This window comes from Colletotrichum paranaense (genome assembly GCF_030867605.1).
Source record: "Colletotrichum paranaense strain IMI 384185 chromosome Unknown Scaffold_3.1, whole genome shotgun sequence".
Lineage (NCBI taxonomy): Eukaryota > Fungi > Ascomycota > Sordariomycetes > Glomerellales > Glomerellaceae > Colletotrichum > Colletotrichum paranaense.
The window spans coordinates 4,017,540-4,043,486 of record NW_026848961.1 but is presented as its reverse complement, the minus strand read 5'-3'; the positions used below and the strand labels follow the sequence as shown (position 1 = coordinate 4,043,486).

Sequence of the window (25,947 nt, the reverse complement as noted above, 5' to 3'; positions counted from 1 at the left end):
CAAGCGACAGTTCAGCATTCCAGGGAGCAACGACTGACAAGGCCGCCTCGCCCGTCTCTTTGTTCTTTTCCAACTTTCCACCCCCACCTGGAGGCCGGCATTCTGGGGTAAAGACTTCGGTCCTTTGGTCCAACGAGGTAGACGCTACGAAGCGCGATTGCAACAGTCGTCGGGTCTTGAACCGCATCGCGCTACCAATACTGAACCTCAACTATTCCCGTTGCGGCTTCTTGTTCCTGTCATTCGGTCGATACCGATACTCTATGCCTCTCCCTCTTTGTTCTCTTATTTGACATCAACAGTCGAGACCTGCTTCCACGATCATGGCCAATCCCCACTGCATCGTGGTCTAGGCAAGCCCGACACGAACGGAAGGGATCGGCAAATGGCGAGTGCTCGATTGTTGCAACAGATCAAGCTCGTTCGAGTACGGCCGGTGCTGCAGCTCTGCATCTGCATCTGCATCGCATCGTGGTCGACTTTGGCCTCGGGCTGCGAATATCTCGATGATCCTTCCAGCCAACCAAACTTAAAAACCTCATCCCACACCTCATGCATCCGTACCTGACTTGGCTGCAACCGGCTTCGCGAGAATGCAACCACCATGCAGACACAAACCACACCGTCCCATCCATCTCACGCGCGCAACTGATGGGACGATGGATTACCTACACAAGAGCACCTGAACTTGACATGCATATGCCCCTACAGCACTGAGCAACCAAGACTCTAGGAGAACCACTGACATACAGCATATCCCGACCACCATCGTTTGGGGCCCCAGCCTTGCCTTGGAAACCTCTGCTAGCGCCAGAGATCAGAGACCAACCGCTGGTAGTTTGCATAACACTCTCCGCTCCGCGTCACTGCATAAACCCGCTCCCTGTTCGGCCCATCGACAATGCACCATACGTCAGATCATCCCCTATTTCCCACCCCAAGACTCCCAACACCTCGAGCTCGGACGGTCAGACTATGGACGAGCAAACGCACAGCCTTCCTCCAGAGACAGCTTTCCCCACAACACAATTCTGCTGCCTTGCTCCTGCGAGCGCAAGAATTCCTACCGTCAGTGCATTCGTGTCGCCATAGCAGTGGACGTGGCCGTCAGCCACGGCCGTATTGCGGATTGTCGTGTGTCAGAATGGGAAGCTCTGTTCATCCCGAAGCTCCTGCACTGCGAGGCAATTGATTCCCTGCCTCCCCACGTCACTCATCCATCGCTCAGGGTCCAAAATCGCCCATCTGCTTGCCTATGGCTCGGTTGCGTCTACGAGAGCCAAAGCTTTGCGGCACGGAGTACCTTGGAGCTCCGTTCTCTTTGTTTGAAAATATCCGCCACTATGATGCGAATCGGCACATGGAGCTTGGCATTAAGCGACGTTGGCCGCGAACGCTTCGCAGTTCAGAGTCTCGACCAGACGTCTGCTCGTTTCCGGGTGGGTTATCAAGTATCCAGGGTCCAGATCTTCCAAGGGTCGAAAAAAGGCGATGCCGTAGTCGTTCACTCCCACCTCCCATAACTCCGGGTCGATCTTAATCTCGCCGGCGTATGCCGTCTACGGGGTACTAGCAGAATCAGCGATTCCTATGAACCTTGCCCCAATTGACCAAGTTTCTCCCATACTTGGCTTTACAACCCACGACTAACATGACGTTTGGATGGGTGGAATTGTAGCGGTTGAGTCTGGATTCGCGGGAGTTGCCCTGAACCGCCGCATATGACCTTAACCCAACCTTCGTGCCTCCATCGCAGCACTCTTACCTGAGCCAGTGGCTTAACACAGGCGTAATGGCTTCGGTCAACAGACGCCCGACAGAAGCTTTGTCGCCGCAAGCGGCGCAAGCGGGATGCCACGCAGCCACGAGGGAGCTCTTAGCGGGTCATTAGGCGCGGCCATATCCATCAGAGCGTCTGACGGCCTCGCTGGCAATGCCAAATGGCCTGCCAAACGGCCGTCCCACGGGACGTCGTCCGAGCGCGCAACCAAACCTCAATGAGGTCTGCCCAGTCTTCCTTCGTCCACTCGTCGTCAAACCCTGGAGCAGCCAGCGAAGAAATCTCTGCCCGTGAGGGACGCAACACTTCCGCGGGCACCGCGATGTACGAAATCAGTCGTCTGCACCTACGAAGCTGATCGGCTCGCCAAAGATCCGCATCTAAAGTCTGTCATGCATGCACCCCGATATTCACCTGCAAGTTATGGTTTCCCTCGGCCCCATGCAACGCGTGCTTGTCCCGAAAATTTAGAGCTTTCCCCCGCCTCTTGCCTGCAGTCCCGTTCGTGCGGGCTGTGACTGTGAGAGGTAGTCCAATCACGTCCGCCTAGGTCCACCCCGACCGATCGGGCACGAACTGAGGATTCCGGCCCGGGGCCAAGTCACGGGCTCTACGTGTCCCCCGTGTGCGTGCGGCAGCATACTTCAGTTGGCTTTATCATAACGCCCAAGCCGAAAATTTGCAGAACGGAGTGGAAAAAATTGGAAACAAGGCCCTGCTTGGGAGGTTGGATAACACACGTTTGTCGTGTGAGCTCCTTGGTAGGCTTCGACAAGCTGCACATGTAGCGAGTGCATATGCTTACTGCAAGTCTGACCTGACGAGGCTTTTTTCTTTTCAGCTCCCAAAGCTGACAGCCTGACCTACAATTACAATTCCAGCAAATCTCACTCAGGGGATCTCAGACCTGCGCTGCGCCATCCCGTTGCAAAGATGTCAGCCTCACAAATGCGCCCACGAAATTTCGTTTCTGGCCCAACAGGAATGATTCCTGGTCACCTCTTCCCCTGACTTGGCAGACCTGCCACAAATGGCGACATCGCATCAGCAGTTTCGAGACAAGGTCCCCCTTCTGAGCTCTTCTGGGCCAAATTGCTTTCTTTTTCTTTCCTCTCGCTGTCGGATTTCGTATGCTCGTCTCCGCAACAAGGCTTGCCAAGATGCCAATGCATTTCGTATTCCGGCGGGTGGGAGGGGGAGGCAACCGTCTCCAGGAACGCCGAGCATTGGGAACATCCCTACAGATGATACCCGCCTTGTCTTGCAACACTCCCTTCGGTCCGGTTCTCCTAAGCAGGGCACGCGGGTAACGGGTTTTGGGGTTGTTTTATTCCCCACGTTCTTTTCCTCTCCCTGAGAAAATTCGTATGTTTCCACAAAAATGTCTTTTTATACCCGAAAGATCGACAGTCGCAAGGGAATTGTCAATGGAGGGGCGGGCGGGGGATTGATCTTCGGGCTCCCCGCCAAGATTTCCCGTGTTTAGGTGAGCGTTTTTCTTCTTTCCTTTTTTTTCTTTGGTTCCTGTATACTCCGTACGGGGTACCTCTCCACATACGCAGGTCGGCCAGTTCCGGGTCGCTGTCTCTACCTGAGTCCCTCGTGCAGGTTTACACCTGGGGGAGGGGAGGGGAGATGTCAGTGGTCGGAGTTGCGAAATTCTGGGGATGGGGGACGTGTTTGTATCTCCATTTGTCGGGGATATGTATGTGCGTGCTTTGTGGGAGTGTGGTACGAAATCAGATCATGTGCAAGGAGATTTAACAATAGGGTATCCGTAAAGGTTTGTGTTTGTATACGTGTACGGAAGTGACCACGTGCTCTTCCGGGGATGAACGTATACGTGAAATATGACGAAGTAACATAACCACCATCAGGCAGGTTCTTTACGTGACGGGATATACTTCTCCTGGAGGGTGGTTCGCTCGTTTTCTGGAAGCATGAATTGCTATCTTGGGCCAACGCGATGGAACTGTGCCCGTGGGATGAAGTGGGAAGTGGGGGGCTGATGCTGTGATGGTGTTCACGAGATGTTGACTGCGGCACACGTGCTACGCAAACAGTGAGTGATCTCATAGAGAGGAAATAATACGTGTAGCTTTCAATATCGTTCTTTACGACATATGATGTCGTGTACAAGCCGAGCGCTAGGCAATTTCGAAGATGAGTTGGATGATGATGTGTTGGCGGCAGAGTATGACTTTCCCAACGAATGTAGTTTGTGCTTGCTTGGGTGCTGATATCCACCGGCGATACTGAAAGGAATGAAGTCTCGTAAGCAACAGGTCAGGGTCGATATGAGAAACTTGGACTTTGGCGTTGCTGTATGTTTTACGTCCTCTCGTGCTTGGAATATGTTCCAACCTGGGACCTGGACCTCGTAAGCAGGCTGGATGTTTACGGTGTCCCATTCTCGTGCGGTATTGGTCAGTGAGCAATCGCTTGTTGAAATGAAGAGTCATCATATACTCTTTGCGTCTGGAATAGCTTATCTATTGTTGACTTGTAGAGCCGGCGTTGACGGAGTGATCGGGCAGTACCCTTGTTGAGCGTCAGTACAGCGAAGTACAGCGACTGCGAGATACTTGTCGGCGAGAGAGGGTGTTTGGTATTAACGAAACTCCTGTGATGCAGCTATGGTTGGGCTAACGAACAATGTTGGCCTGCTTTGAGACAGTCCTGATGGTGTAGTACGAGCAACGGATGGGGGGGCTGCCAAATTCTATTTCTCGTGGGATTCTGTATCAGGCTTGAATCGGGGGTATCGGACTCGCTAAACCCCTTGAATGATCTTGACTTGATCTCTTATTGGGTCCGCGCCATTGAATGCTGTATATTATTGCGACTGAGACGGTTAGACAGAACATTCGATGCTAGATATGAGTGAAGGGACTCATTTCGGGGTGTGGGGGCAGTCAGTCAACGACGAAGAATATCATGAAGGAAGGGAAGCAAGAGGTACTGTTTGGTCCGAGGTTCGGGGCAGATCTGTGCCTGTGATGGGAGAGCTAGTAGGGGGGGGGGGGGCCGTGAAACGTACCGTTTATATGGAATATAAAATGTAGGACTAGGCAGAGGTCTTTCTTGGCTTTATTGATCGCCGGTCTCGATGATTGAGAATTCAGATGAGAGACACCAGAGATTCTAGGCTGGAAATGTAAAAGCACCTGCTGGATCTTTGCGAGGATTCTGGTATACCTAGTGTGTATCAGAAGCCCACTCTTGAGCACTCGCGAGCACTCTTGCGCTTGACGGCTGTTACTTTTTCTTGAATATCAAAGTACTGCATGTACTGGCGACTGTGATGAGGCCTGTCAGTAGCTCGAATGCCGAATACAAACCCGAGTCTTACCTGCACCCCGTCTGAGTATCTCTTTCTGGAAATTTTGACTTTGGACTCGAGTTGAGAGGCCTAGAAGGGGGTTGATCAGAGAAGCTTCATCAAACTTTTGTATACGTTTGTCACTCGGCCCGTAGCCTCACTTGAGAGTGGTACACAGAGAAATGTTTTGGATGAAGATTCGTAAATTTGTCACGGTACCTATATCCATACATGCCATCTTGTCATCTTGATTCTAGTACCTGTATCGACCAGTCCCCCTTCAGTTTGCAGAATCAAGGAAAGTTCATGCGCCAGTCATTAAGAGAGAAAAGAAAAGCAGGTTGAAACACCGTGTCCCAAATGTGGCAATCCGTAGCCCAGTTCATAAATGCATTGCATCGCCTATTCCTGGAGGACAGACGTAGAGTGCTTATTTTGCAACGACGACGACTGCGGAAGAAGACCCCCTGGTTAGCACTCAAGATTTCAATAGTCCATATGCGAAGCCAAAAACGTACCAGAAGACTGCTGAACGACCTGGTTAATCTGCCCAACCAAGCCCTGGTCAATAAACTGTCCCAAGTTCACCTGCCCGACCCCGCCAATGAGCCCCAAGTTGAGGCCACCTAGATTCAGCTGCGCCAGGTTGACGTTGCCAAACACGCCCTGCTGCTGGATCGCCAGCACGGTGGACAGCTGCTGCAGCTGCAGCAGGGCGTTGAGGTCAAAGTTTTGGGCGGCGAACAGGTTCTGGAAGGCGGCGAGGTTGAGGTTGTTGACCTGGCCCAGCTGGCCGAGCCCCTGGAGGTTGAGGTTGTTGAGGGCGAGGAGGTAGTTTAGGTCGAGGTTGCGGAAGCCTTGGAGGTTGTTGAGGTTTGCGAGGTCGATGTTGTTCTTGTTGTTGTTGTTGTTGTTGCCGTTGCCCTGGCGGGGTTCCAGGGTGTCGGCGACGGGTGCCGCGGCGGCGAAGGCGGTAAGGGTGGAGAGGATGATGGTTGAGAAGCGCATTTTGGCTGATTGGTGGATTGGGGGGTTTGATTAAAAATGTATTATGTTTGAAGAGAGCACAGCTCTTGATTGTTCCTGTAAAGAGTGGTTTTGGTTTTGTTTGTAAACGACCTGAAAGGAGTGAAGAGAACAAAGAGCACAGCTGGTTGTTGGTTAGTATGGTATCCTGTTCATCTGGTCTTGAGATGAGACCCACCTCTGAAGAGAATGAATGAAGGGAATGAGTAAGATCGGACTGGATGAAGAGACTTGAATGCGTGTGGATGGAGAAGAAAGAAGAATATGTGATGTTCGCGGCGGGACGGGTGGCTTATATGTCGATGAGAGCAGAAGCCAAGATACTCGGAGCCAAGAGTGCTGTACGTAGACGTCTGAACTCTTCAGCAAGGCATAAGGCGTTTGGGCCATTGCCAAGTGCGAATTAAGGTACGATTTGCGCTCGGAAGAGTCGTGAACGAGTGATCCGATGCGTATCAGAGTCTCGATATCGCTGGTACGGAATAATGTTGGATCAAACGGGTTGACAGGGGGAGGGGGGGCCAACATTGAGACTAGGGGTCGTGAGGGGACGCGTAGAGCATGGAAGAGAGGACGTTTCTTCGGATGACGGAAGCGATGCCACCCTTGGCACGATCTAGCGACTTATGCTAGGATGATTGCGAGCTGAATGAAAGCGAGTTAAAGGACTACGGTAGGAAGGCAATATCACTATACACGTACACTTCAGCGTCTCTCGTGAGGCGTTTATCTCCAGATATAATCTTTGGAGATGGAAATTCATTTTTAAGCATAGACAGATTAGAAGAGATTCACTCGCAATCCCTTCGGTTGTGACGAGACCTAGTAATCAAAGTTTCTTGGGGAGGGAATATGGTGAGGAAACGAAGCAAGACAAGGCCATTGAGGCTCTTGTGGGCCAAGCAATGTAACGCAATGCCCAAATAACCTTACTTGGCGGGTCCTGCGGCTACTCGGCCGACGGCAAATGGTGACACGAAATTCTTCATCCCAGCCATCGCCAAGCCGGCACATGGCCCTTCCAGCCAGTTTCCTTCCCGCGGACTTTGTGTGAGAGAAGGGAGACAGGGGACGGGGGACGGAAACTGGAATAGACTCATGAGATCTACACATAGAACCGAGCCAAAAATCTGTTTCGTAGGGTCTGATGATGAGAAGCAGTGGTGGAAAAGGACTTGGTTTGATCACAGGTTTTGTGAGGGTGGTGTTGGGTATGTGCGACGACAATGCGGAGGGAAGTTGGAAGAAGAAGTGGAAAAGCAAGGGGCGGCGGTGTGGCGGCATTCAGTCAGACACTTGCGAGTTGGGACGATGCTGCGATGACAGGTGTGTCATCCGAAAAGACCTGCGTACCGAGCTGGAACAACTGGTATGCTCGGCCGGGTGATGAGAAGTCCGATGGGTCGTCCCAAGGCTGGGCCCGCTGGGGTCTCTGACAGCAGTCAAGACGGGATGAATGAAGTTGGTCTCGTTGCACTTGCGTCAGGATTTTCGGCTGTGCCTTAGGAGACTGCCGAGCCGGCTCGCCGGCGATGCGTTGGATCAGGGTGGCACTGATCATCGAATTGGGGTGTGAGGACATCATTCCCTTCTCGCTCTTGGTATTGGAATGAGTGGTTGTGAATGGCATACTCCAAGCAGGGACTCAACGCAGAGAATCGAGAGAAACGGGAGGAGAAGGACCGTTGACGTCGGAGCGGCTCAACTAAGGTTTAGTGGCTGTTTAGACTCGTGTCAGTGGGGCCCATCAGCATCCCTCGAACCTCTGTACGGCCCCCGCAAGTCTTGACTAGGCGTTAATTGGCTATTACGGACCCCGCAATTCTCCTCTTCCAGCAAGTCAGAACCTCTAGCGTCACTGACAAGCGGTCCGGGCGCAATGTGCAGCACACAGTGACCCTACCGCCACCCTTTTCCTGCTGTCGTCGGAATCCCCCTGCTCGGCTCACCAACCCCGAACCCCTCCAAGTGTCTCAGGCTTCTGTCGATGAGGCATCTTCCCTCCATGGCATTGACGACAAGGGAACGCGCGACAGGGCTGCAGATGTCACACCCTGGTTCTTCACCTTCTTTTCTTTTGACGTCCCCTTTCCCCGCAATCCGGATGTTCTACGCTTCCGGGAAGAGGAGGGTTGGGTTTGCGTTTGACGAGGGCATCTCGGTACCATACATGACTGTCGACTTTTGATGCAAAAACTGAGTGAGGAGGCGAACGGATTTTATGTGCTCGTCATATCGTCCACCATCACGATGAGAACCCTTTCCTACCTAAGTGTAAATCATTCACTAATCAGGTGAGCTGGATTTAGACGTCAAATACCTTTAGCCGACTGGAATGAAAATGAAGGTGACATGGTATGGCAAACATGGTGCTGAGTCAGAAGTAATCAGATCGATCAAAGGAAAATTCATCGAGGATAAGCTTAAGTCAATATGCTGTCAACAAACTTGGCATTCGAACAGGGATATCCCGCCCTAAACATGACTCCCTCGCGACATCAGCAAAGTTTTGAGACAGACACAACTATCAACGGAAGGAAGGTAAAACTCAACGTAAAACTCGAAGGTTTTGGCAGGTGGATCAGTGACACTTTTTTCATAAACTACATTAAAGCACTTGCCAAATCCTAGTCTGATATGTAGAGCCGTTGAATAATGCACCGTTACCCATTCCCATGTCATGTGGACCACCGATTCCCAACCCCTTTCTAGGAGACCATTGAGTGCTACCAGGGCCATACCAATGTCACCTCAACCTTCAGTAGAGACCGTCCACTAAGGATGTCAAACCCAACCGATCACGCGGCGCGGGTTCCCTCACACCTCCGCAACGCATGAGACATCTAAACAAACACAGTGGCGCCCCCGGTGCTAAACACTGATTGAATGATTGCTCCTTGCACCGTAGAAATTGTGTCAATTACATTTTTGCAGTTACATCGCCCTGTACACTGTATGCTCCCTCCCCTAAACTTCTGCAGCAAATTGTTCACTGGATCTTGACAACCTGGACGCCGCCGAGCTGGACGCCGCCGAGGACGAGACCCTGCTGCATTAGAGCGACAACCTGGACCTGGTTGACGAGGCCGACGGCGTTGAGCTGGGCGAGCTGCTGAAGCTGGGCGAGCATCACGAGCTGCTGCTGCGCCTGGAGCTGGGCGAGGGCCTGGACGTTGACGACGTTCTGGAGGTTCATGGCCGCGAGGAGGAGCTGGATGTTCTGGAGCAATAGGGCGTTGTTGTTATTGTTATTGTTGTTGTTGCGGTTGTTTCCATTGTTGCGGTTGTTACCATTGTTGTTATTGTTGTTGCCCTTGTTGTCGTTGTTGTTGTTGTTGTTGTTGCCCTTCTGGTAGTCTCCCATAGCCTTCTCAGCCTGCTTAGCAGCCTCCTTGGCAGCCTCCTTTTGCTTGTCTTCGGCCTGCTTGGCCGCGTCCTCCTGTGCCTTCTTCGCAGCGTCCTCTGCAGCCTTCTTGGCGGCATCCTCTTGTGCCTTCTTCGCGGCCTCAGCGGCGGCGTCAGCACCCTCAGCAGGAGGGGCGGCGGCCGGGGGAGCGGCCTCGGCCGGGGGAGCAGCGGCAGCGCCCTCGCCAGCCTTGGCGGCGTCTTCGGCCGCCTTCTTGGCAGCTTCCTCTTCAGCCTTCTTCTTCGCCTCCTCGGCGGCGGCGTCCGCGGGAGCAGCAGCGGGAGCCTCAGCGGCGGGAGCAGCAGGTGCAGCAGGTGCAGCAACAGGAGCAGCAGCTGCGGGAGCAGCGGCCGGGGCCTGGGCGATGGCCTGGCGGGTGTCCAGCTGCTTGGGGATGCTCAGACCCGACACCAGGCCGGTAGCAATGAGAAGGATCATGGAGGACTTCATTGTGGAATGACTGTCGTGAAGAGAAAACGGTACAAACTGGAAATCATAGTCAGCGTTGTGTTTCTAGCCAGCCCTGGATGGGAGGAAAACTTACAATTGGGGTATCAAGGAATGACAGAGAAGCTGAGAATGAATGGAAATAGAGCACAGCTCTTGAAGAATAGAATTGAAAAGTTTAATGTAGAAAAAAGACACTGTCCTGAGAGAAGGGATGAGGAACAAAACATACTCTGGTTCGGGGAAATGAAGTCTATTTAACTTCACATCTTCCCGGACTGTCATTAAGCATAAGTCTTTGTGTGGACCAGGCCCAGTATCGGGCTGGCGCTCCCCTCCCCCCAGCCCAGAGCCTCTGCTGATCAGATGGCATCTACCAGGGCTCATGAGACAGATGCCATCCGGAATTTTCGGGTTGCGTAACATGCCAACGGTCTGCCAGGCTGGTGGCGTCTTGCAAGTTGCCTCCCCAAGGTGCGAAGCAGGATGCAAGGTCTCCACCCTTGAAAGACCGGCATACGATGGGTGTGCTGAATCCGGTCTCAGTTCGTGCCCCGGTAGAAAACAGATGGCACCCGTCACCTCAACTCTAAACCGCGATGCTAAAATCTCAATGGGCCCAAGGCTCCAGGCGTTCTTCGTGATTCGTCCTCCCGGCTGTTTCGACTGATCAGAGCCGTTCTTGGCACTTTGAAGATCAGACCGCAAGCCGCCCATGTGGTACACCTCCGCCCCGCACACAAGCCTGAAGAAGACACAACCTTGTCACTCTTAACCACGAGGAGAGGCTGTGAAGCCTCGCGAGGGTATATGCGTCGTTGTGTATGTGTGTGAGTGGTTTGCGGGAGCAACAATGACTAAAAAGTTGGCCAGCGTTCCTCTACGCCAAGGCGTCCATCAGGGGCTCCCTGCGTCAGATATTGTTAGCGGGTGTTAAGGTTGCGGGCCGGAGGCAGGGGCGCGGCCTAGCAGCACGGATCACTTGCCTGAGTCTCTTCCGACGTCTCATCCCCTACGATCGCCCGGTCATGGACGGAACACCAGAAAGCCGTGGAAAATTTGGTAGAGCCTTCAGTATTGCTACTTTATGCCCTGGCAACGAAGGCAGGCATTAGATTCAATGTTGAGGCGAGGCGAATCCTGTGTGTAAAATTTCCCGGAAGATCATACGTAATAAGCTCACGGCACTTCTTACACCAGATTCAGGGGTATGAGAACTTCGTTGGGAAACGGAACATGAGAGAGAAAGACGAGCGGCGATCTTGATCGTCGTCAGCGAGGATGACTCGGAGAAAATAGCAATTTGAAGACTTTCGAGGAATACAGCCAGCAGCGTTCGGACTGTGAAGATCGAAAAATCTCGAGCAAGACACTCATCTGTTCTCACCAAGAACGGCTCGCTGGGCCTGTCCCTAGCCGTTTTCTTTGGTCGAAGCTCGCAAGGATCAAGAGGATGCAACTCTGCAAGGGCGAACTGCACCTAAGTTTCAGGCGCAGTCAATTCCAAAATAACCTTGTTTTTTAGGATGACTGCTTATTTAGACTTGGCAAGCCCCGACCAACAGCCCCCAAGTAGTGGTAGCAGAGGTATATCATTGCGTGCGTGACTCTGAACATCGCGAACTACTTGGGCCATGGAATATTTTGCACGATGGGTTGCTTGTCGATTCCGTGACTTGAAGAAGTTGAATCGTTATTTGGCTATAGGGTAGGGTCCAAAGCACCTCTGCATCGGAGGCCCTCTACCACCATCTGTCTCGACGTAGCCCGAGAGTGTGATTGCGGCGTACTGGTCGCCCATTTGAGTTCAACGGCAAAGGCGCGGCAGCCGATGTTGCCATGCTGTGCCCTAGACTCGAAAACTCTAGACTCTCAGTTAAACGCTTGAGATATCGTCGAACACGCCACTTGAGGCAACAATTGCGGCATCAGTGGGAAGGCTGAGTTGCGTTGCTCACTTGAGCAAGGGCTCTTGAGATCCTGCGGTATACTGGAGGATTCATGATTCTGGGCACCCTTACTTCCTAATTCGGGCTCTTGTTCCCAAACTCTTCGCGGCGCATCAGCCACCTTCAGTGAATCATCCCGTGTACGTATATTCATCCCAGCTCTACTGAATACACCACAAGAGCAAGCCCATATAGACCCCCTCAATTCCGTCCCTGTCACCAGCCAGCAGGCGCCCTCTAGGTCGGGGGTCAGGTCAAACTGGCTGGTTGGTGGAGTAGTTCAAGGTCAACAGTTAAAACGCCAACCAGCCTACTCGACGACAGGCTTAGCGAGTACCCGAGTTCGAATCCCAGCATGAGCACCAAGAGATGTAGCCCCCAGTTCAGCACCGGGGGGGGGGGGGTGAACTCTTTTTTTTTCTGGCGTAAGCGGGTGTCCTTAACCCATATCCTCTTAATTCGGCAGAGCGACTGTTCGCTGAGTGATTGCATGCTCGTCACATTGACCATCTCCTGCGTGTCACCCCGTCTATCGTTATCGCACATCCAATGCCGCTGGGACCGCAATTGTTGATCGTAAATGGTATCTTTGAGTTATTTGTACATATGTTCATCCGCTGTCGTCACCTTCCCGCTCTGCTGTCTTCTGCTTTGCTCGGCCCGTGGAATCCCAACCACTCGCCCAAAATGCCGCCAGGTTTCGGTACTGGGCACTCCCTCCTCAATCGCTCCTCTCGTGCTCGTATCGTTTCCTCGTCGCCCATTTGATTGAAGCTGACGACGCCGTCGTTGATTTCGGGGGCTGCCTCGCGACGGCGGCGCCTCCTTCGGCGACCGTCCTCGCCCACCACTATCTCTCCATCGGCGTATGTGACTCTCGGTGCCGGACACGGTAACAGATGCGGCATGCCGACTACGAAGAAGCTTGCGACAACCGTGGTTGCAAAGAGCGAAGAGGTCATGCGCGACCTCGGGTGGAGGGGGTGTGGTGGCATGATCGCGATTTTTTTCTTTGGTGTTCGGAAAAAGGAGGCTTCGAACTTCTGCGTGCCATTGGACGTTAGCGACTTTGAAATTCATCAAAATGACCCAATTGACTGAGGCTCCTCACCTATGACAGCACCATGCTCGCGCGACGGGGTGACGGATCCGAATGTAGTCCCCTTAACGAAGGCTTGAGGTTCGCAATGACGATGGCCAACGGATGATTTTCTCGCAAACCTGCAGTGAAGCTTAATGACCCGAACTGATATGCAGGCCTTCTGATTGGATTCCGGCGGCCCGGAGTGGGTCCACCCTGGGCGACGTGACATGCCAGCCGACGACTGCAGGTCGCGAGCCTGAGGATCTAATCTTCGGTCGTCGCAATAACTAAATCCCCGAGATGGAGCCCTGAACAATTCCCCGGGCCGGGATGCACTCCAGCGAGAACCCACAGCGACGCATTGGCCATCTATCCACTTTTTGCAGATCCCGGCGCGATTGGAAGTTCGAATTGGGGGTTGGCAGGCGACCGGCGACCGCTAAAGGGCAACCATGCACCTCTTCGAACTTTACTGACGCCATCCCATCCTCGAAGCCCTGATCGCCCCTACGCAAGTGCTCAATCCGCATTCTTACGACGACGTTAAGGTAGCTGCCGTCGATCGCGCCGAATCGAATACTCCACGCGACATGCTATAAAGTAGAACGAATACCCGCCATCCTTTCCACCTCGATATCGCGAGTCCTCAGCCTCGGGCGCCGCGACCCAGACCAAGGAACCCCTCCTCAAATTCCACAATGAGCGACCTCGATAAGTGAGCATACTCGCGATCGCATACTATCTCTCATGACTGAAAAGGCGCTGACGCTTAACCCAGAGCTATCGCACAACTGCGCGCCTGTCGACCGATACCCGAAGCGCAAGTCCGAGAGCTATGCCACAAGGCGCGCGAGCTGCTCATTGAGGAAGGAAATGTTGTCACGGTTACAGCCCCCGTAACGGTACAATGAGGAACCCCCGCCGTAAATTTCCGGCGAGTAGACGCTGACATCGGACTAGATATGTGGCGATATTCACGGCCAGTTTCACGACCTCATGGAGCTCTTCCGAGTAGGCGGGGATGTTCCCGATACCAACTACCTCTTCATGGGTATGCCCTCATGATCTCTCGCTTACCCACGGCACTTATCGGATGTGCTGACACTTCCTTCGTATAGGTGACTTTGTCGACCGCGGCTTCTACTCCCTCGAGTCCTTCCTCCTTCTTCTCTGCCTCAAAGTCCGCTACCCCGACCGCATGACCCTTATCAGGGGCAACCACGAATCCCGCCAAATCACTACCGTCTACGGCTTCTACGACGAGTGCCTTCGGAAATACGGCTCCGCCAACGTCTGGCGGTACTGCTGCGACGTATTCGACTACCTCGCCCTCGGCGCCATCGTTCTCGGCGCATCACACACATTCAACTCCACTCCGGGACAAGACCCCATCAGCGAAGATACTGAGATTGAGGTCTGCGATCAGAACGGCTCAACAATGAGCCGCTTCCCCCGACAGAGACGACCACAAAGGCAACCTACGAATAGCCCCAACGGTGCCCCCTCGTCCGGCGGCGACAAGACAGGCCCGCCAGGAAGCGGCGCATCAGGAAGCGCATCAGGTTCTATAGGCAACCCCGCCGGAGCCATTCTGTGCGTTCATGGCGGGTTGTCCCCGCTTATAGACAGCGTAGATAAGATCCGGCTGTTGGACAGAAAGCAGGAAGTCCCCCACGAGGGCGCCATGTGCGATCTGCTCTGGTCCGACCCGGACGAGATCGACGGCTGGGGCCTGTCGCCGCGCGGTGCGGGCTTCCTCTTTGGCGCCGATATCGTCCGCGACTTCAACCACAAGAACGACCTCTCGCTCATTGCGCGCGCCCACCAGCTGGTCATGGAAGGGTTCAAGGAGATGTTCGACGCCAGCATCGTGACGGTGTGGTCGGCGCCCAACTACTGCTACCGCTGCGGCAACGTGGCGGCCATCCTCGAGCTAGCCGAGGACGATTCGGGCACGGGCGTCTTTGCGCGCAGCAACGGCGATCGGGGACGCAGCGACGGCAATATTCGGGGCACCGACGACCAGGTACTCCTCCCCGGGCCCGCGAGGAGGTACCGCGTGTTCCAGGCCGCGCCGCAGGATTCTAGGGGCATGCCTGCGAAGAAGCCCGTGGCGGACTACTTTTTGTAAGGGTGAGGTGGTTTGGTCACGGACTCTCTCCCCCAGTGGAGGCGAGAGACATTCTCGGTATAATGACGATACCAAAGCGTTTTTATTGTTTCAAAACGGCACAAAACATTTAAAGATGAAAATAGCGAAAAAAGACAGAGAACGGAATGGTCAGCGTTGCTGGGCAAAAATTTACGTGTTTCCCCCTGATCGTGTATGTATAAAGGTCGGTGGATGATTACTGGAGTTAATAGGAGTTGGCGCGAGTCATGCATCGTTTTTTGATATTCGTTCAACAGGTCAAACCAAACGCCTCTGTGATATCTATCTCAGCTAACTTGACACGGCGCACATCGTCACTGATATATACATCTTCCTCCTCTTTCCAACCCTCTATAAGCCACAAACTCAACTTTCCACTCCTCTTCAAACACAATAGAACTCCCGGCCATCTTCCTGAACCCCGCCAAAATACGGCATCATCAGCGCCCTCTCCGCAAACTCGAGCTCCCCCGCGACGCGTAACTTCATCTCCACGATCCAATCCGCAAAAATCGCCGCCCCCTCTTCCCCAAACGCGAAAATCTTGTCATTCAGCTCATTGCAGGCCCACAATCGACGGTGCAAGACCTCTTTCTCCTGCGTCAGCTGCTGTATACGCTCCGCCCTGGCCTCCTTCGCCTTTATCCCTCTTAGATGTGGAATCTGCCCTTTTTGAATCGCCGTCTCCTCCGTCCGGATCGCCAGGAGCTTTTCGTCAATCATCTTCTTCGATATGGCTTTGGACGGGATCTTGCGTAGGACGGTCTGTATGTCTTTGAATTGTTTTGCGTGGTATTCGCGCATGAGGGGGTCGTTGGACGTGATTGCGTGCGGCGCGTCTTCGACGAGCTGGATGAGTTCTTCGATGGCGTCGCGGTAGTGCAGGGCTCTCTGGTCCTCTTTTCCGGTGCCAAATAAGTATCTTGGGTTGAGAGCTTCCGCGAAGATGCAGCACCCCACTGGCTTCGGCGAGTCTGGTATGCTCGGTACAATGGCGGTCGGTTCGGCGTCTCTGCTTTCTTGAGACTTAGTTCGTCTTCTCCGAAAGGGGTTGAGGGAGCTTAGGAACCTTTTGATACGCCCTGGACTACCACCGTTCTTCCCGCCCTGAGGCTCAGAGCGAGGTTTCTTGACAGTCGATGGGGACAAGTCGTTTTCTGCAGACCTCTTCCTCCCGCGAGCCTCTCGCCCTTTCCCTTCGTCCCCTGTCTTACTTCCATTTCCCCTCTCCATCTCCGTCTTTGCTTCGCCCTCGTCCTTATTCTCCGTCCTTGAATTGAGATCATTCGACCACTTTTCTACGTTAGCCGCATCGATTCTCTCTTCCTGTTCATCCTGTAGTCTGCAGAGGTTTACCGCACCGCTCACATCCCCCGACTTCCGGCGGCTCAAGGGGTCTCGCTCTTCATTCGCTCTTGAGAGAGGTTTTCCGAGCGCTGGACGCGAGGATTTGTTACTTGCGGTGGGCCACAGCTTGAGTCTTTTCTCGGGGGCAGGACTTACACTAGCCTGATCATGACGACGGACACTCCCTCCTTGATACGTTCCCCTTGGACCAGTTGTCCCATGGTCCTTTCTTCCACCACTTTCTGCTGGCGCTTGTTGTCGAGGACGACGCCGCCTTCTCGTGATCCGAGGAGGGAACCCCTTGATCTCACGGATCGGGGACTTCTGCTTCTCAGGGGGTTGAGACCGGTCCATCGCGTCAAGCGTCGGCGTAGTGTCAGAAAGCCGTCTAGACAATGGAAGCTGATTGAATTGTAGTTTTACTTTCGGCAGCCTAGGAGGTCTTGGTAAAGGGGACCGCGGTTTTCGGTGTTCCCATTCCGCCTCTTCCTCCTGGCGTGACTGTTGCTGTTGCTGCTGGATCATCGATTGTTGTGCCAACCGTGGATTAGACATTGGCGTCGGTAGGAACGGCTTCCCCATCTCTCCCGCAACCTCCAGAAGCTGCGTCTTGATCAGTAGAGTCTGCTGTGCTAGCATACGATGGATCATGTCATATGAGCCCCCGATATTCTCTGCCTGAAGACTTAACAGAATGCTGCTGGCGTCTTCGGCTTCGCTAGCTAGACGCTGGAGCACTCCCATCGTGTCGGATTTGTTACCTCCATTGCGTCCTTTGATTTCGGCAAGGCATCTCTCAAACTCGATTCGCTGTGATGTAGCCAATATCGCTACCAAATCCACCCTCTCTTGGCTGTAGTATTCCGACATTGAAGCTTTGAATGATCTATGATTTTGGTAAGATGTAAAAGGGGTAGGATGTGGATAATATTCCGTCAAGTAGACGCACTGAGTTGACTTTGTTGTGAGGAAATGAAAACAAGAGAATTGAGTGGTAACCGTGGGCATTAGATTCATTAAAGACGACTCTTATCAACTCCTCCATCTTGTGACCCGTGAGCCCTTTGCTGACAGCATTGGACCTTCTCAACTGGCTTAATAGGGCGCCGGAATGCCCTCTATCTAGCTGCTCCATGCGCATGCTTCATACAAAGAACGCTGCAGCAGAGATAAAGACTCTTGGTCTGTATCCATAGAGAACGCAACGTTTTCAGCACTTGCCAAAGGCCACGAGCTTTCGTTGCCTTTATGCTCCATTTCCTTCCCGCCAGCCTCGGTGACATGGGTAGGGAACAATAAGACTGGTTTCCTTTGACCAACCTCGTCTGTGCTTGATTGTGTACACGGCAAGGCCAACGTACGGCTCCAAAAACAGGAGTGCCAAGGCACTGCGAGTTGCTATTCGAGATCTCCATTCAAGATAAGGCCCCGGCCAATTTGTTCGGCCGAGTATTCCATTGAATTTCCAGTGGGGCTCAGCCTTTATTGTTGACTTTACAACAACCATTCTCCATTGTCGGTGTTGGGTTTCGAGAGCCTTGTTTAATAAGGTCTAAATTTGCGTCGATATCATCAAACAACAACACTCGGAGCCGCTTCAGTTGTGTCGGGGATTGTATTGCGATCTGGTAAAGGGGTCCGATGATGACCAAGAATGGTCTTCTGGGTGTCTATACTGAGGTTTGCGATCCTCAATAGCAGGATCCCCTTCAGTGACGGGGACATGTCCAATATGACCAGTAGCAGCTGCGACAAACGCTGGCGGCTGGGGATGAAAAGTCGGGTACGATGTGTACGGCATGGATGGCGGTCCGCCGCATGTTGGGGGTAGCATGCCTGCTGAAGGATCGATGCCCGGGAATGGCGGATGATAATCGAGCGCCTGATTCGCCCCGAATCCCTGAACATTTGATGAAATACCATGGGGTGACTGATTTTGGTGGGTATTTGCCCACTCGACCTCAAGTGGACGGTGGTGATGGCCTGCGTAATCTCGGTTCTTCATGTCGCCGGCGCGAACGTAGACCTGTTGGGAGCCAAAGTCTGTCGGTGAAACAACCGCCGAACCATGGATTTGATGGACAGATTCCGACGGAGAACCATATTCTTCGACAGGCGAGTCTGGCGTAGGACCGTATGACAGGGTTCGGTCTGGGCTTGTGTTTCTGCTTGTTGGTAGAATCGGCATCTGGATATCGAGGCAAGGTGGCCGCCGTGGAACCAAAAGACCCTCCAACGTTTCTGTCGCTTTCTCAGGAACCAAGCTGCCGCTCGAGCTTGCAATATGCAGGCCGCGATGACTTGGAGAAGCGAGCTTGCCGGTGTGAATGTACTGATCAACGACTTCGTCGCCATAGCCTACATGTTGAAGTAGTTGTCGAAGCTTGTGGTTCTCATCTGCAACTCGGCGTGCCGCCTGCTGTACTTCAGCAGAAGCCTCGACTCCTTGAAGTTGACATTGCCGAAGACGTTGCTCAATCTCTTGAACGTACTCTTTCTTCCGAGCCCTCGAACGGCGCTGGTTATCCCGGATGCGGTTCCTCTCCTTTTCCTATGTTGAAAGGGTTGGTAAGTTGTCCATCCGCTGGGGGAGAATGTTGCCCTGTGGAGCTCCACGCCGAGCTCTTTTGGAACCAAAAGGTCACTAACCGCTTCCATTGGCTATTGTGCGGGTAGACGACAACGACGACGCACTTTCGAAATATGGGGAACTATGCTTTCAGAGGGAATGATGATGATCGTAGATGGCGGAATAGAAATTGGCATTTCTCTTCTAGGAGCATACGACGGAAGGTAACCCGTACGTCTTAGGAGGTTGGGCATCTATCATGTGCAAGAGACTGTGGGGTTTTAGAGCCTTAGCTGCCGCCTGTTTCATCAGAAAGACTTGAGGGAATGTGAACAAGAACATCAGCTGGCGAGGCCGCACCAAGGGCTTCTAGGCCTGGCATGTTGCTGCAGTAAAAGAAAGCGCAACGGGCCGGCAAATCACAGACGGCCTGAAATTGTTTGAGAGACGGGTGGAGGATGACTTTTCCTGGCCGAGACTGGTCCGACAGAGGGGAAGAGCAAGGATTGCGAGGTCTCCTGCTGAGGTGGTAGGGGTATCATCCAGGAAGAGGCCAGACCGGACCCCAAGCCACTAGGCATAATGAGGAGGCAACGCAGCTGACCAAACGGGAACTCCGATTTACTTGACTGTCGTGAGATCTTGCTTGTATCTGCGCAGCCAATCGACGTACATGCCGAATCTAGATTTAAGTGTTGTTCCGGCCAAGAAGACTCTGAGCTACCAAAGCCGATCAACACATTCCATCTGTGGGTTTGATTAGCCATAGAAGCTTGGACATTTGCCCTCAGGTGAGCTGAGCTCTTGCGGCTCAAGACTACCGAGGGAGAGACAAAGCCGGCCGGAGTAAGCGAGCTCCTCATACGAAAAACCATCCGTGACCCCAAAAGTACGCGTCTGTCGGTGGACCCTGACCGACAGGCTCGACGGAAAATTGGGGGTTTGGACGCTAGGAAGCCATCAGAACAGAGGGTCTTGGTAATATGGACTCGATTCCTACGTGCTCTCGGCCAGTGATATTGCCCCTGAGCCGTGCACGATGACTCCGTAAAAGCACGCGCGCCTTGTTCTTCGGCTGTCGCGGTCCGTCGAAGAAAAAGGCTCCAAGATAGACTGGGATCGTCACTTGAGGCACGGCGTTGGGAGTTGGAACTTTTGGTCGATGCTGGTCCCAGTGCAACGGTACGGATACAGGTTCAGGTTTGATCGTGGCTGCCGTGGCCGAAGGCAGCAGTCGCCCTGGATGTCATATTTGCTTTTCCTAGTCGGGCTGGAGCGTCCTTCGCCCCCATGTATGCCGGGTCCGGGGGCGAAGTCTACTGTCTGGGAGGACAGGGCGGGATGTCTGACTTTCAACGGGGAACGAATGACAGATCCGGAATGCTCAACAGCCGCCTGAGAGGATAAGCTTGAATGGGGAAGAATCCAGGCGTGTCATTGGCGGCAAGCCACAGATCGCCAACCGTGATATCCTGAACACCCTGTTTTCCCGGTTCTTGGATCTAAGTGACGCTTCCCCTTCCGTTGGCTGCACCATTCGAAGATAGCCTCTTGCTGCTGCAAGACATTCATTGGAGTGGATGCTCGAGAGCACAAGATAAAGCCGAGATTTGTAACAGAATTGCCATTGGGCAACGTGCCATATGTCGGAGGTCTCAAGGAGATGGCGACTCTTCGACGAGGAGCACAGCCATCTAGCAGACGCTTGCGCAGGTATCATTGTCCTGTAATGTTAGGCATACGCACACCACGAGAGATGCGGACCCAGAAGTTGATTGAGCCTGTCCTTGTTCTATGGATCGCAGGTAGTCAGCAGATTGGTGGCGATGGACGAGGGGATGATAGGTGGGCACGAGGCAACGAATGACATTGCGATACAGATGCCTCTTTGCTCCTAGACATCAGTAATCATGAAGATTTGCTGTGCCTGATCGACTGAAGGATTCAGGGCTTGTCGATTGGTGTCACGATGCAACGGTGATGGCCGGAAATGACGACAAGAATAGCTCCTTTGTAACTGTGGTGGGTTTTCGACTTGACCAACGAGGGCAAGCAGGATCTAGAGCGGGCAGAAATGCTACCTGTCAGATTGTCGAAGTAGCAGTAGTAGAGTGTTAGTTTACGTTAGTTTGAGGCCCGTCACCAAGGATGTTGAACATGTCGGACAATGTTGAGAGGATGATTTGATGGAAATGGAAATGGAAATGGCAAGGCGCCAAGCCCTTGCCACGAGCGGCCTCCGGTATCTCAGGGTCCATTTTATGTGTTAGACGTGATTCGTTAGAACTTGCTCAGCGGACTTCAAGCCGGCAGGCAAGACTTGGGCATCAGGTGCTTGCTTACCTTAGTCTTGCCCCATCCACCCGGTCGAACGTGGTATCTTTCTGCAGGTCTAGATGGAGCGATCGAGTTCGGGTTAGTCACGAAAGCGGATAGAGCACACGGTGAGACAGAGGCGCCCACGCCACAGCTTCAGCTGGGTACCGGGGTCCAAGAACCAACTGTAAAAAGTCGAGATGTGATTTACCAACAGCAACAGCAAGCGGGCTTGATGTCGAGGGCCGGCCGCAGGCGGCAGGCACGCCGCACTAGGCACTAAGTTAGGTAAGGTAATGGCAGGTAAAGATACCCTCCGCCATGCAGTCTGCAAAGGCAATAGACAAGGTACCTTACCCAAGCCTCCAAGGGGAGGCACCCGCGCGGAGTATCCCGTATCCGTACAATCTACCCGTACTCTACTGTGTAGGTAAGGCACTAAGGTAGTTTTGTATCTACTTACTCCGTACTTACTACGCATACACGTACTCTGCAGTGTACAGCGTACCTTCCCATTGGTATTCGCCGACAACATACGGATATGTCACCGGGTTGTACTCCACCCCACGTCCTACTCATCCCCACCTTTCCTATGATCACTCACAGAGTTACATTCCTGGGAAACAATGGGTGCTGGCAGCTGCCTGCTCAGTGCCGCTTGCTTTGCTTGCTTGATGCTCCCAGGTTCCTCGACCGGGGAGGAGAGGGGCGACGTCGGCGCTAAGGATCGTCCAACCGAGGAGTAAAGTGTCCGAAACTACGTCCGGACCCACTCGTTATTTCCAGAATCGTACCAACTTCCGGCCTCCCAGAACACCACCAGCCCATCACAACACTCACATCATGACCCTCTCCAGTTCTTTTCTTCTTCCACGCAGCCTCGAATGCATTTGACCCGAACCCGGCAACATAGCAAGGGCTCTCCATCTTCACCATCCTTTTGACGACAAACGGACATAATCGGCTACGTAACGAGACGTCATTTCCACTCATTCGGATCGTCCACGGCCGTAATCTGTGGCACGTCAGGCATACCTACTCCATATGGGAAACTCCGCAATTGTGGCTAGTGAATTCTAAAGATTCCTTTTTTTTTTTTTCACATTGACTAAGTTCGGTTACAGAATTCAGCATGCGGCTTCTTATTTATTTTTTCGCCCCCATTCGTCCTTGCCTACCGCTCTCCGTACTTCTAGGTAGGCATAGGCTCTAGCCTCTCGCCTACGGTCTCGCCCTTCCCCTCCTTCCTCTCCGCCCCGCCGGTACCTCGCTCCGAGAACTGGACCCTCGGTCAGCGGGCCCTGGCACACGTCGGATAAGACGTGCCCTGGATCTGTGGTGTCTGTGCACCCGCAAACTCTTGGCATTCTGACGGACTCGCGGATGCGTTCCGTTGCTGCGAAGCTCATGCAGTAGCCCTGCTCTTGCTACCTTTGTTCCTCTCCGCCCATGCCGCCAACGCGTGGTCGCTATTGTGGATGCCGCATCCATGAGCCTGATGAAGACGACTGTTGAAACACACCTCCGGATCGTCACCCCGGCCCCCCATCGATCTCGAAAGGCTTCGCAACCTGTCAGCATCGGAACGGATATCTCCATACGGGCGCCTGCCATACTTATACAATTTCACTAACGCCGGCCTACAACGAGCACAAACAGGTTTTGGTCCTTGGAAGATATGTGTATCAAAGTTCGCCATTGAGTCTTGACAGCATGGCCTGGTGTCAACGACGACCAGACCGGCTGCGACCAGTTCTAAATGCCTAGCATGCAACGACATGTCATCCAAGAAAAGAAAATCTGGGGAGAATACGTCTCGGCAGCAGTTTTTGCTGGGGAGCGCAATTGCCACGATTACGCGCCATCCGAGACCCTTTTCACCGCATGTTTTGCCCAACAGCCACTGGACCGTGGACGGCTATCGGAGCTCCTCCGTTGGTCCGCTGCCCACCAGAACTCCTTTCGGCTGTCGCCTCTCTAACCAGCGCATTCTTCCCTTCCTTCCTTCCTTCCTTCCTTCCTTCAAGGCTTTGAGTCGCTTTGACCAACGGGTCAGCCAACTCATGATGGCTTTCTTCCAAAGTTCCTCTACCATCACCTTCTCAAAATCGACTTTTCCTATGTAATAGGATGTTGACATCTGCCTGGCTTTCGTACACAAGGTACCTGATTCTTGCTTGCTCGAACCAGTGCTTGCAAACTCGGTACCGTACGTCAGCTGAAACCCAGAGAGCGGCAGTGTAGCAGTCATATCACAATTTCGGTATGCTACCTCCATTCGGTATCGAGCTCGGCGTAAATGCTATGTTTTGACTGAAGAGATGCCGGGGTTGGACTTGATCCGAATTTGCTTTGATTGAGTTGTTATCGACGAAATGGACAGCTCTTATTCGCCTGGCTCCACGTCTCTAGACACTGATCTCAAGCTATGTGCCTGCAGGGCAATATCGCGGGGACACCGTCCCAGAGCTCCACGTTTAGACCTCTCGCCTCTGCCTTACCACGGAGCCCCAAATGACTATGATGGCAAGTTTGACAGACAAGATCTCCCGGCTTGTCAATCAGGAAGGTGATTCTCGGGCTGGGGAAGAACATCTCCCCGCATCACGAACTTCGGGCCGCTGAGGCCTCAACCAGCCGCTGACAAACGGAAGAAATGTATCCTTCAGCCGAGAATCCTCATCGTTCCCACGTTTCTCACTACGCCTCGTCGTGAGATATCGGGGCCGAGAAAATTGCAAAGTCCGGAATGCTGACCATCGTTCGCTGTGGCGACATGTTTCCGTACTTCAATACGTGCTATACCGAGCAAGACGTTAGAGCCGGCATCCGAATTGCTGACGGCTTGGATGGAAGGCATGTTGTCTGGTACTGGATTTCTTAATTGAGCCCGCAAGGTCCGGCAACTCCTTTGAATGATTAAATCCCCGAGGAGAAAAGGAGGCATTATTCGAACATTTCCGCACTTTCATTAAAGTTCCCTCTTCACAATCTCATAAACAAGAAAGACAGTACCACGAAACATCGCACAATATTTTGTGTCGTAGAACAACGACACTGGAGGAACAAAAAGGTAAGCTAAGAATAAACACCAGTAGAATACTGAAAACAAGGAGCCACGCCTCATCCGTGCGTACTTAGAGAGGAGCAATTCGGTGAGCGCTCTCTCTCCCCCATTTTTCGGGACAGGGCTCAGAGAAATGAACAGTCAATCTCCTGGTCACTGACGATACAATTCCAAATGACCACAGCAAGCAGCATGAATTGTTGTGGTGTGAACGTTGGAAGGAATCCAAACACTCGCCAGCAATAGGGCCTACTTGAATTATTGCCCTGCTTTGAGCTATGGCAATTTTACCAAGTCATGAAACGGTCGTTACCAACACATACCCACACGACAGCCTCACTCGAGAAACGCTATGGAGGTCGGAGCTCCCGGCCTCCGAACAGCATCGAAGAAGTGTGCCAGGAAATCACTGGGGCTTGCTTTCGCCTCGCCACCTCGCTCTAGGAGGGCTCGAAATTGGTCCATCAAGTTCCAGCCCAGCCATTGCGATGGATGTGTTCCGAGGGCTGATTGGTGCTTTCCTTTGTTTGCCACCTATTCGCTCTTCGGAGACTCCCTTGAAATCAGTACCAATGGTTGTGGACATGAGCTTCTGTACCTTATCCAAGGTAACATGCTCTCTGCTGAACGAATCCGCCGGACTTTGGGCTGTAGGCCTCGTCTGCGCACCCAAGTGTATTGGGACCTGAGAGGAATGTACTGTACACGCTGTGGTAGTAAAGCAGCCAGTGTGGTCTTGCGTGTGGTCCTGCAAATGGCTGACGAGAAACGAGCTCGCTCGTTCAACCACATGGCCTGGCCGCCGGGGTAACCTTGGAAACTTGAACCCCAGAATTCTCCCTCGCTTTTTGTAAAGGGAGTCTTGTGACTAAGAGGACGGTTAGCGTCCTGCACATCCACGAAATACGCAGGATGTTGGTCATGGATTCCGTCGTCGACTTGAAGCATTCGTAAGACTCGGATCAGACGCGGGGCCACAGTCAACATACGTCCAGGTCTCTGGACTCTTCTCTTTGCCTCCTCACATCGTGATCTAGATCTCGATGGTGAATGCCAGAGTGATCCGAGGCTATAGCGTGCGATAGCCAAGGCTTTTTTCTCGAGGTTTGGGAAAGTCTCTCCGTCTAGAATGGGCATCGGCCGCTCTCCCCCGCCTTTGGACATTTGCACTTACAGGCGTTTAGGTATCACTGCCCTATTCAGACATACCTCTGAGACCCGTCCCGGGATTCAGGATTTACTGATTTTCAAGCCCAACAACTTCTAGACTTTGGGCTAGGGAGGGTCGAAGCGGGCAGACCGCTTCCCAGACCACAGCCTTCGTTCTAGACACGAGGCGTTGTCAAGCAGCTCAAGCTGCAATCTGCACAAGAGAGGATGCTCCAGTCAGCTCATTGTAAGAATGAAGGATCAGAATCAAGCCATAGGTATGCTTGTGACGAAGCAAAGCAATGACCCCCTCTCAATGCCTCATTCTTCCTA

General features: G+C 53.1%; 11 protein-coding genes across 11 annotated transcripts; 2 read left to right on the top strand and 9 right to left on the bottom strand.

The window, feature by feature from the left end:
- Positions 1 to 385: 385 nt before the first annotated feature.
- On the top strand, positions 386 to 568 carry CPAR01_04929 (uncharacterized protein; the record flags this gene model as incomplete). The annotated part of the gene is made up of 1 exon (XM_060489209.1): positions 386 to 568. One exon carries the CDS (start codon positions 386 to 388, stop codon positions 566 to 568), a length of 183 nt encoding a protein of 60 aa, XP_060353415.1.
- A 2,256-nt stretch (positions 569 to 2,824) lies between these two features.
- Positions 2,825 to 3,016, bottom strand: CPAR01_04928 (uncharacterized protein; the record flags this gene model as incomplete). Its single annotated transcript, XM_060489208.1, has 1 exon — positions 2,825 to 3,016. The coding sequence occupies one exon, from the start codon at positions 3,014 to 3,016 to the stop codon at positions 2,825 to 2,827; it is 192 nt and encodes a 63-aa protein (XP_060353414.1).
- Positions 3,017 to 5,588: 2,572 nt separating this feature from the next.
- CPAR01_04927 (uncharacterized protein) lies at positions 5,589 to 6,110 on the bottom strand (the record flags this gene model as incomplete). The annotated part of the gene is made up of 1 exon (XM_060489207.1): positions 5,589 to 6,110. The coding sequence occupies one exon, from the start codon at positions 6,108 to 6,110 to the stop codon at positions 5,589 to 5,591; it is 522 nt and encodes a 173-aa protein (XP_060353413.1).
- Positions 6,111 to 6,950: 840 nt separating this feature from the next.
- Positions 6,951 to 7,412, bottom strand: CPAR01_04926 (uncharacterized protein; the record flags this gene model as incomplete). The annotated part of the gene is made up of 1 exon (XM_060489206.1): positions 6,951 to 7,412. The coding sequence occupies one exon, from the start codon at positions 7,410 to 7,412 to the stop codon at positions 6,951 to 6,953; it is 462 nt and encodes a 153-aa protein (XP_060353412.1).
- Positions 7,413 to 9,980: 2,568 nt separating this feature from the next.
- On the bottom strand, positions 9,981 to 10,698 carry CPAR01_04925 (uncharacterized protein; the record flags this gene model as incomplete). The annotated part of the gene is made up of 2 exons (XM_060489205.1): positions 9,981 to 10,020; positions 10,079 to 10,698. 2 exons carry the CDS (start codon positions 10,696 to 10,698, stop codon positions 9,981 to 9,983), a joined length of 660 nt encoding a protein of 219 aa, XP_060353411.1.
- A 1,855-nt stretch (positions 10,699 to 12,553) lies between these two features.
- On the bottom strand, positions 12,554 to 12,925 carry CPAR01_04924 (uncharacterized protein; the record flags this gene model as incomplete). Its single annotated transcript, XM_060489204.1, has 1 exon — positions 12,554 to 12,925. One exon carries the CDS (start codon positions 12,923 to 12,925, stop codon positions 12,554 to 12,556), a length of 372 nt encoding a protein of 123 aa, XP_060353410.1.
- Positions 12,926 to 13,712: 787 nt separating this feature from the next.
- Positions 13,713 to 15,145, top strand: CPAR01_04923 (calcineurin-like phosphoesterase; the record flags this gene model as incomplete). The annotated part of the gene is made up of 4 exons (XM_060489203.1): positions 13,713 to 13,729; positions 13,793 to 13,916; positions 13,975 to 14,065; positions 14,133 to 15,145. The coding sequence occupies 4 exons, from the start codon at positions 13,713 to 13,715 to the stop codon at positions 15,143 to 15,145; spliced, it is 1,245 nt and encodes a 414-aa protein (XP_060353409.1).
- A 405-nt stretch (positions 15,146 to 15,550) lies between these two features.
- On the bottom strand, positions 15,551 to 17,383 carry CPAR01_04922 (uncharacterized protein; the record flags this gene model as incomplete). The annotated part of the gene is made up of 1 exon (XM_060489202.1): positions 15,551 to 17,383. The coding sequence occupies one exon, from the start codon at positions 17,381 to 17,383 to the stop codon at positions 15,551 to 15,553; it is 1,833 nt and encodes a 610-aa protein (XP_060353408.1).
- Positions 17,384 to 18,110: 727 nt separating this feature from the next.
- Positions 18,111 to 19,171, bottom strand: CPAR01_04921 (uncharacterized protein; the record flags this gene model as incomplete). Its single annotated transcript, XM_060489201.1, has 2 exons — positions 18,111 to 19,064; positions 19,163 to 19,171. 2 exons carry the CDS (start codon positions 19,169 to 19,171, stop codon positions 18,111 to 18,113), a joined length of 963 nt encoding a protein of 320 aa, XP_060353407.1.
- A 330-nt stretch (positions 19,172 to 19,501) lies between these two features.
- CPAR01_04920 (uncharacterized protein) lies at positions 19,502 to 19,957 on the bottom strand (the record flags this gene model as incomplete). Its single annotated transcript, XM_060489200.1, has 1 exon — positions 19,502 to 19,957. The coding sequence occupies one exon, from the start codon at positions 19,955 to 19,957 to the stop codon at positions 19,502 to 19,504; it is 456 nt and encodes a 151-aa protein (XP_060353406.1).
- A 4,914-nt stretch (positions 19,958 to 24,871) lies between these two features.
- On the bottom strand, positions 24,872 to 25,413 carry CPAR01_04919 (uncharacterized protein; the record flags this gene model as incomplete). Its single annotated transcript, XM_060489199.1, has 2 exons — positions 24,872 to 25,063; positions 25,135 to 25,413. The coding sequence occupies 2 exons, from the start codon at positions 25,411 to 25,413 to the stop codon at positions 24,872 to 24,874; spliced, it is 471 nt and encodes a 156-aa protein (XP_060353405.1).
- Positions 25,414 to 25,947: the final 534 nt, after the last annotated feature.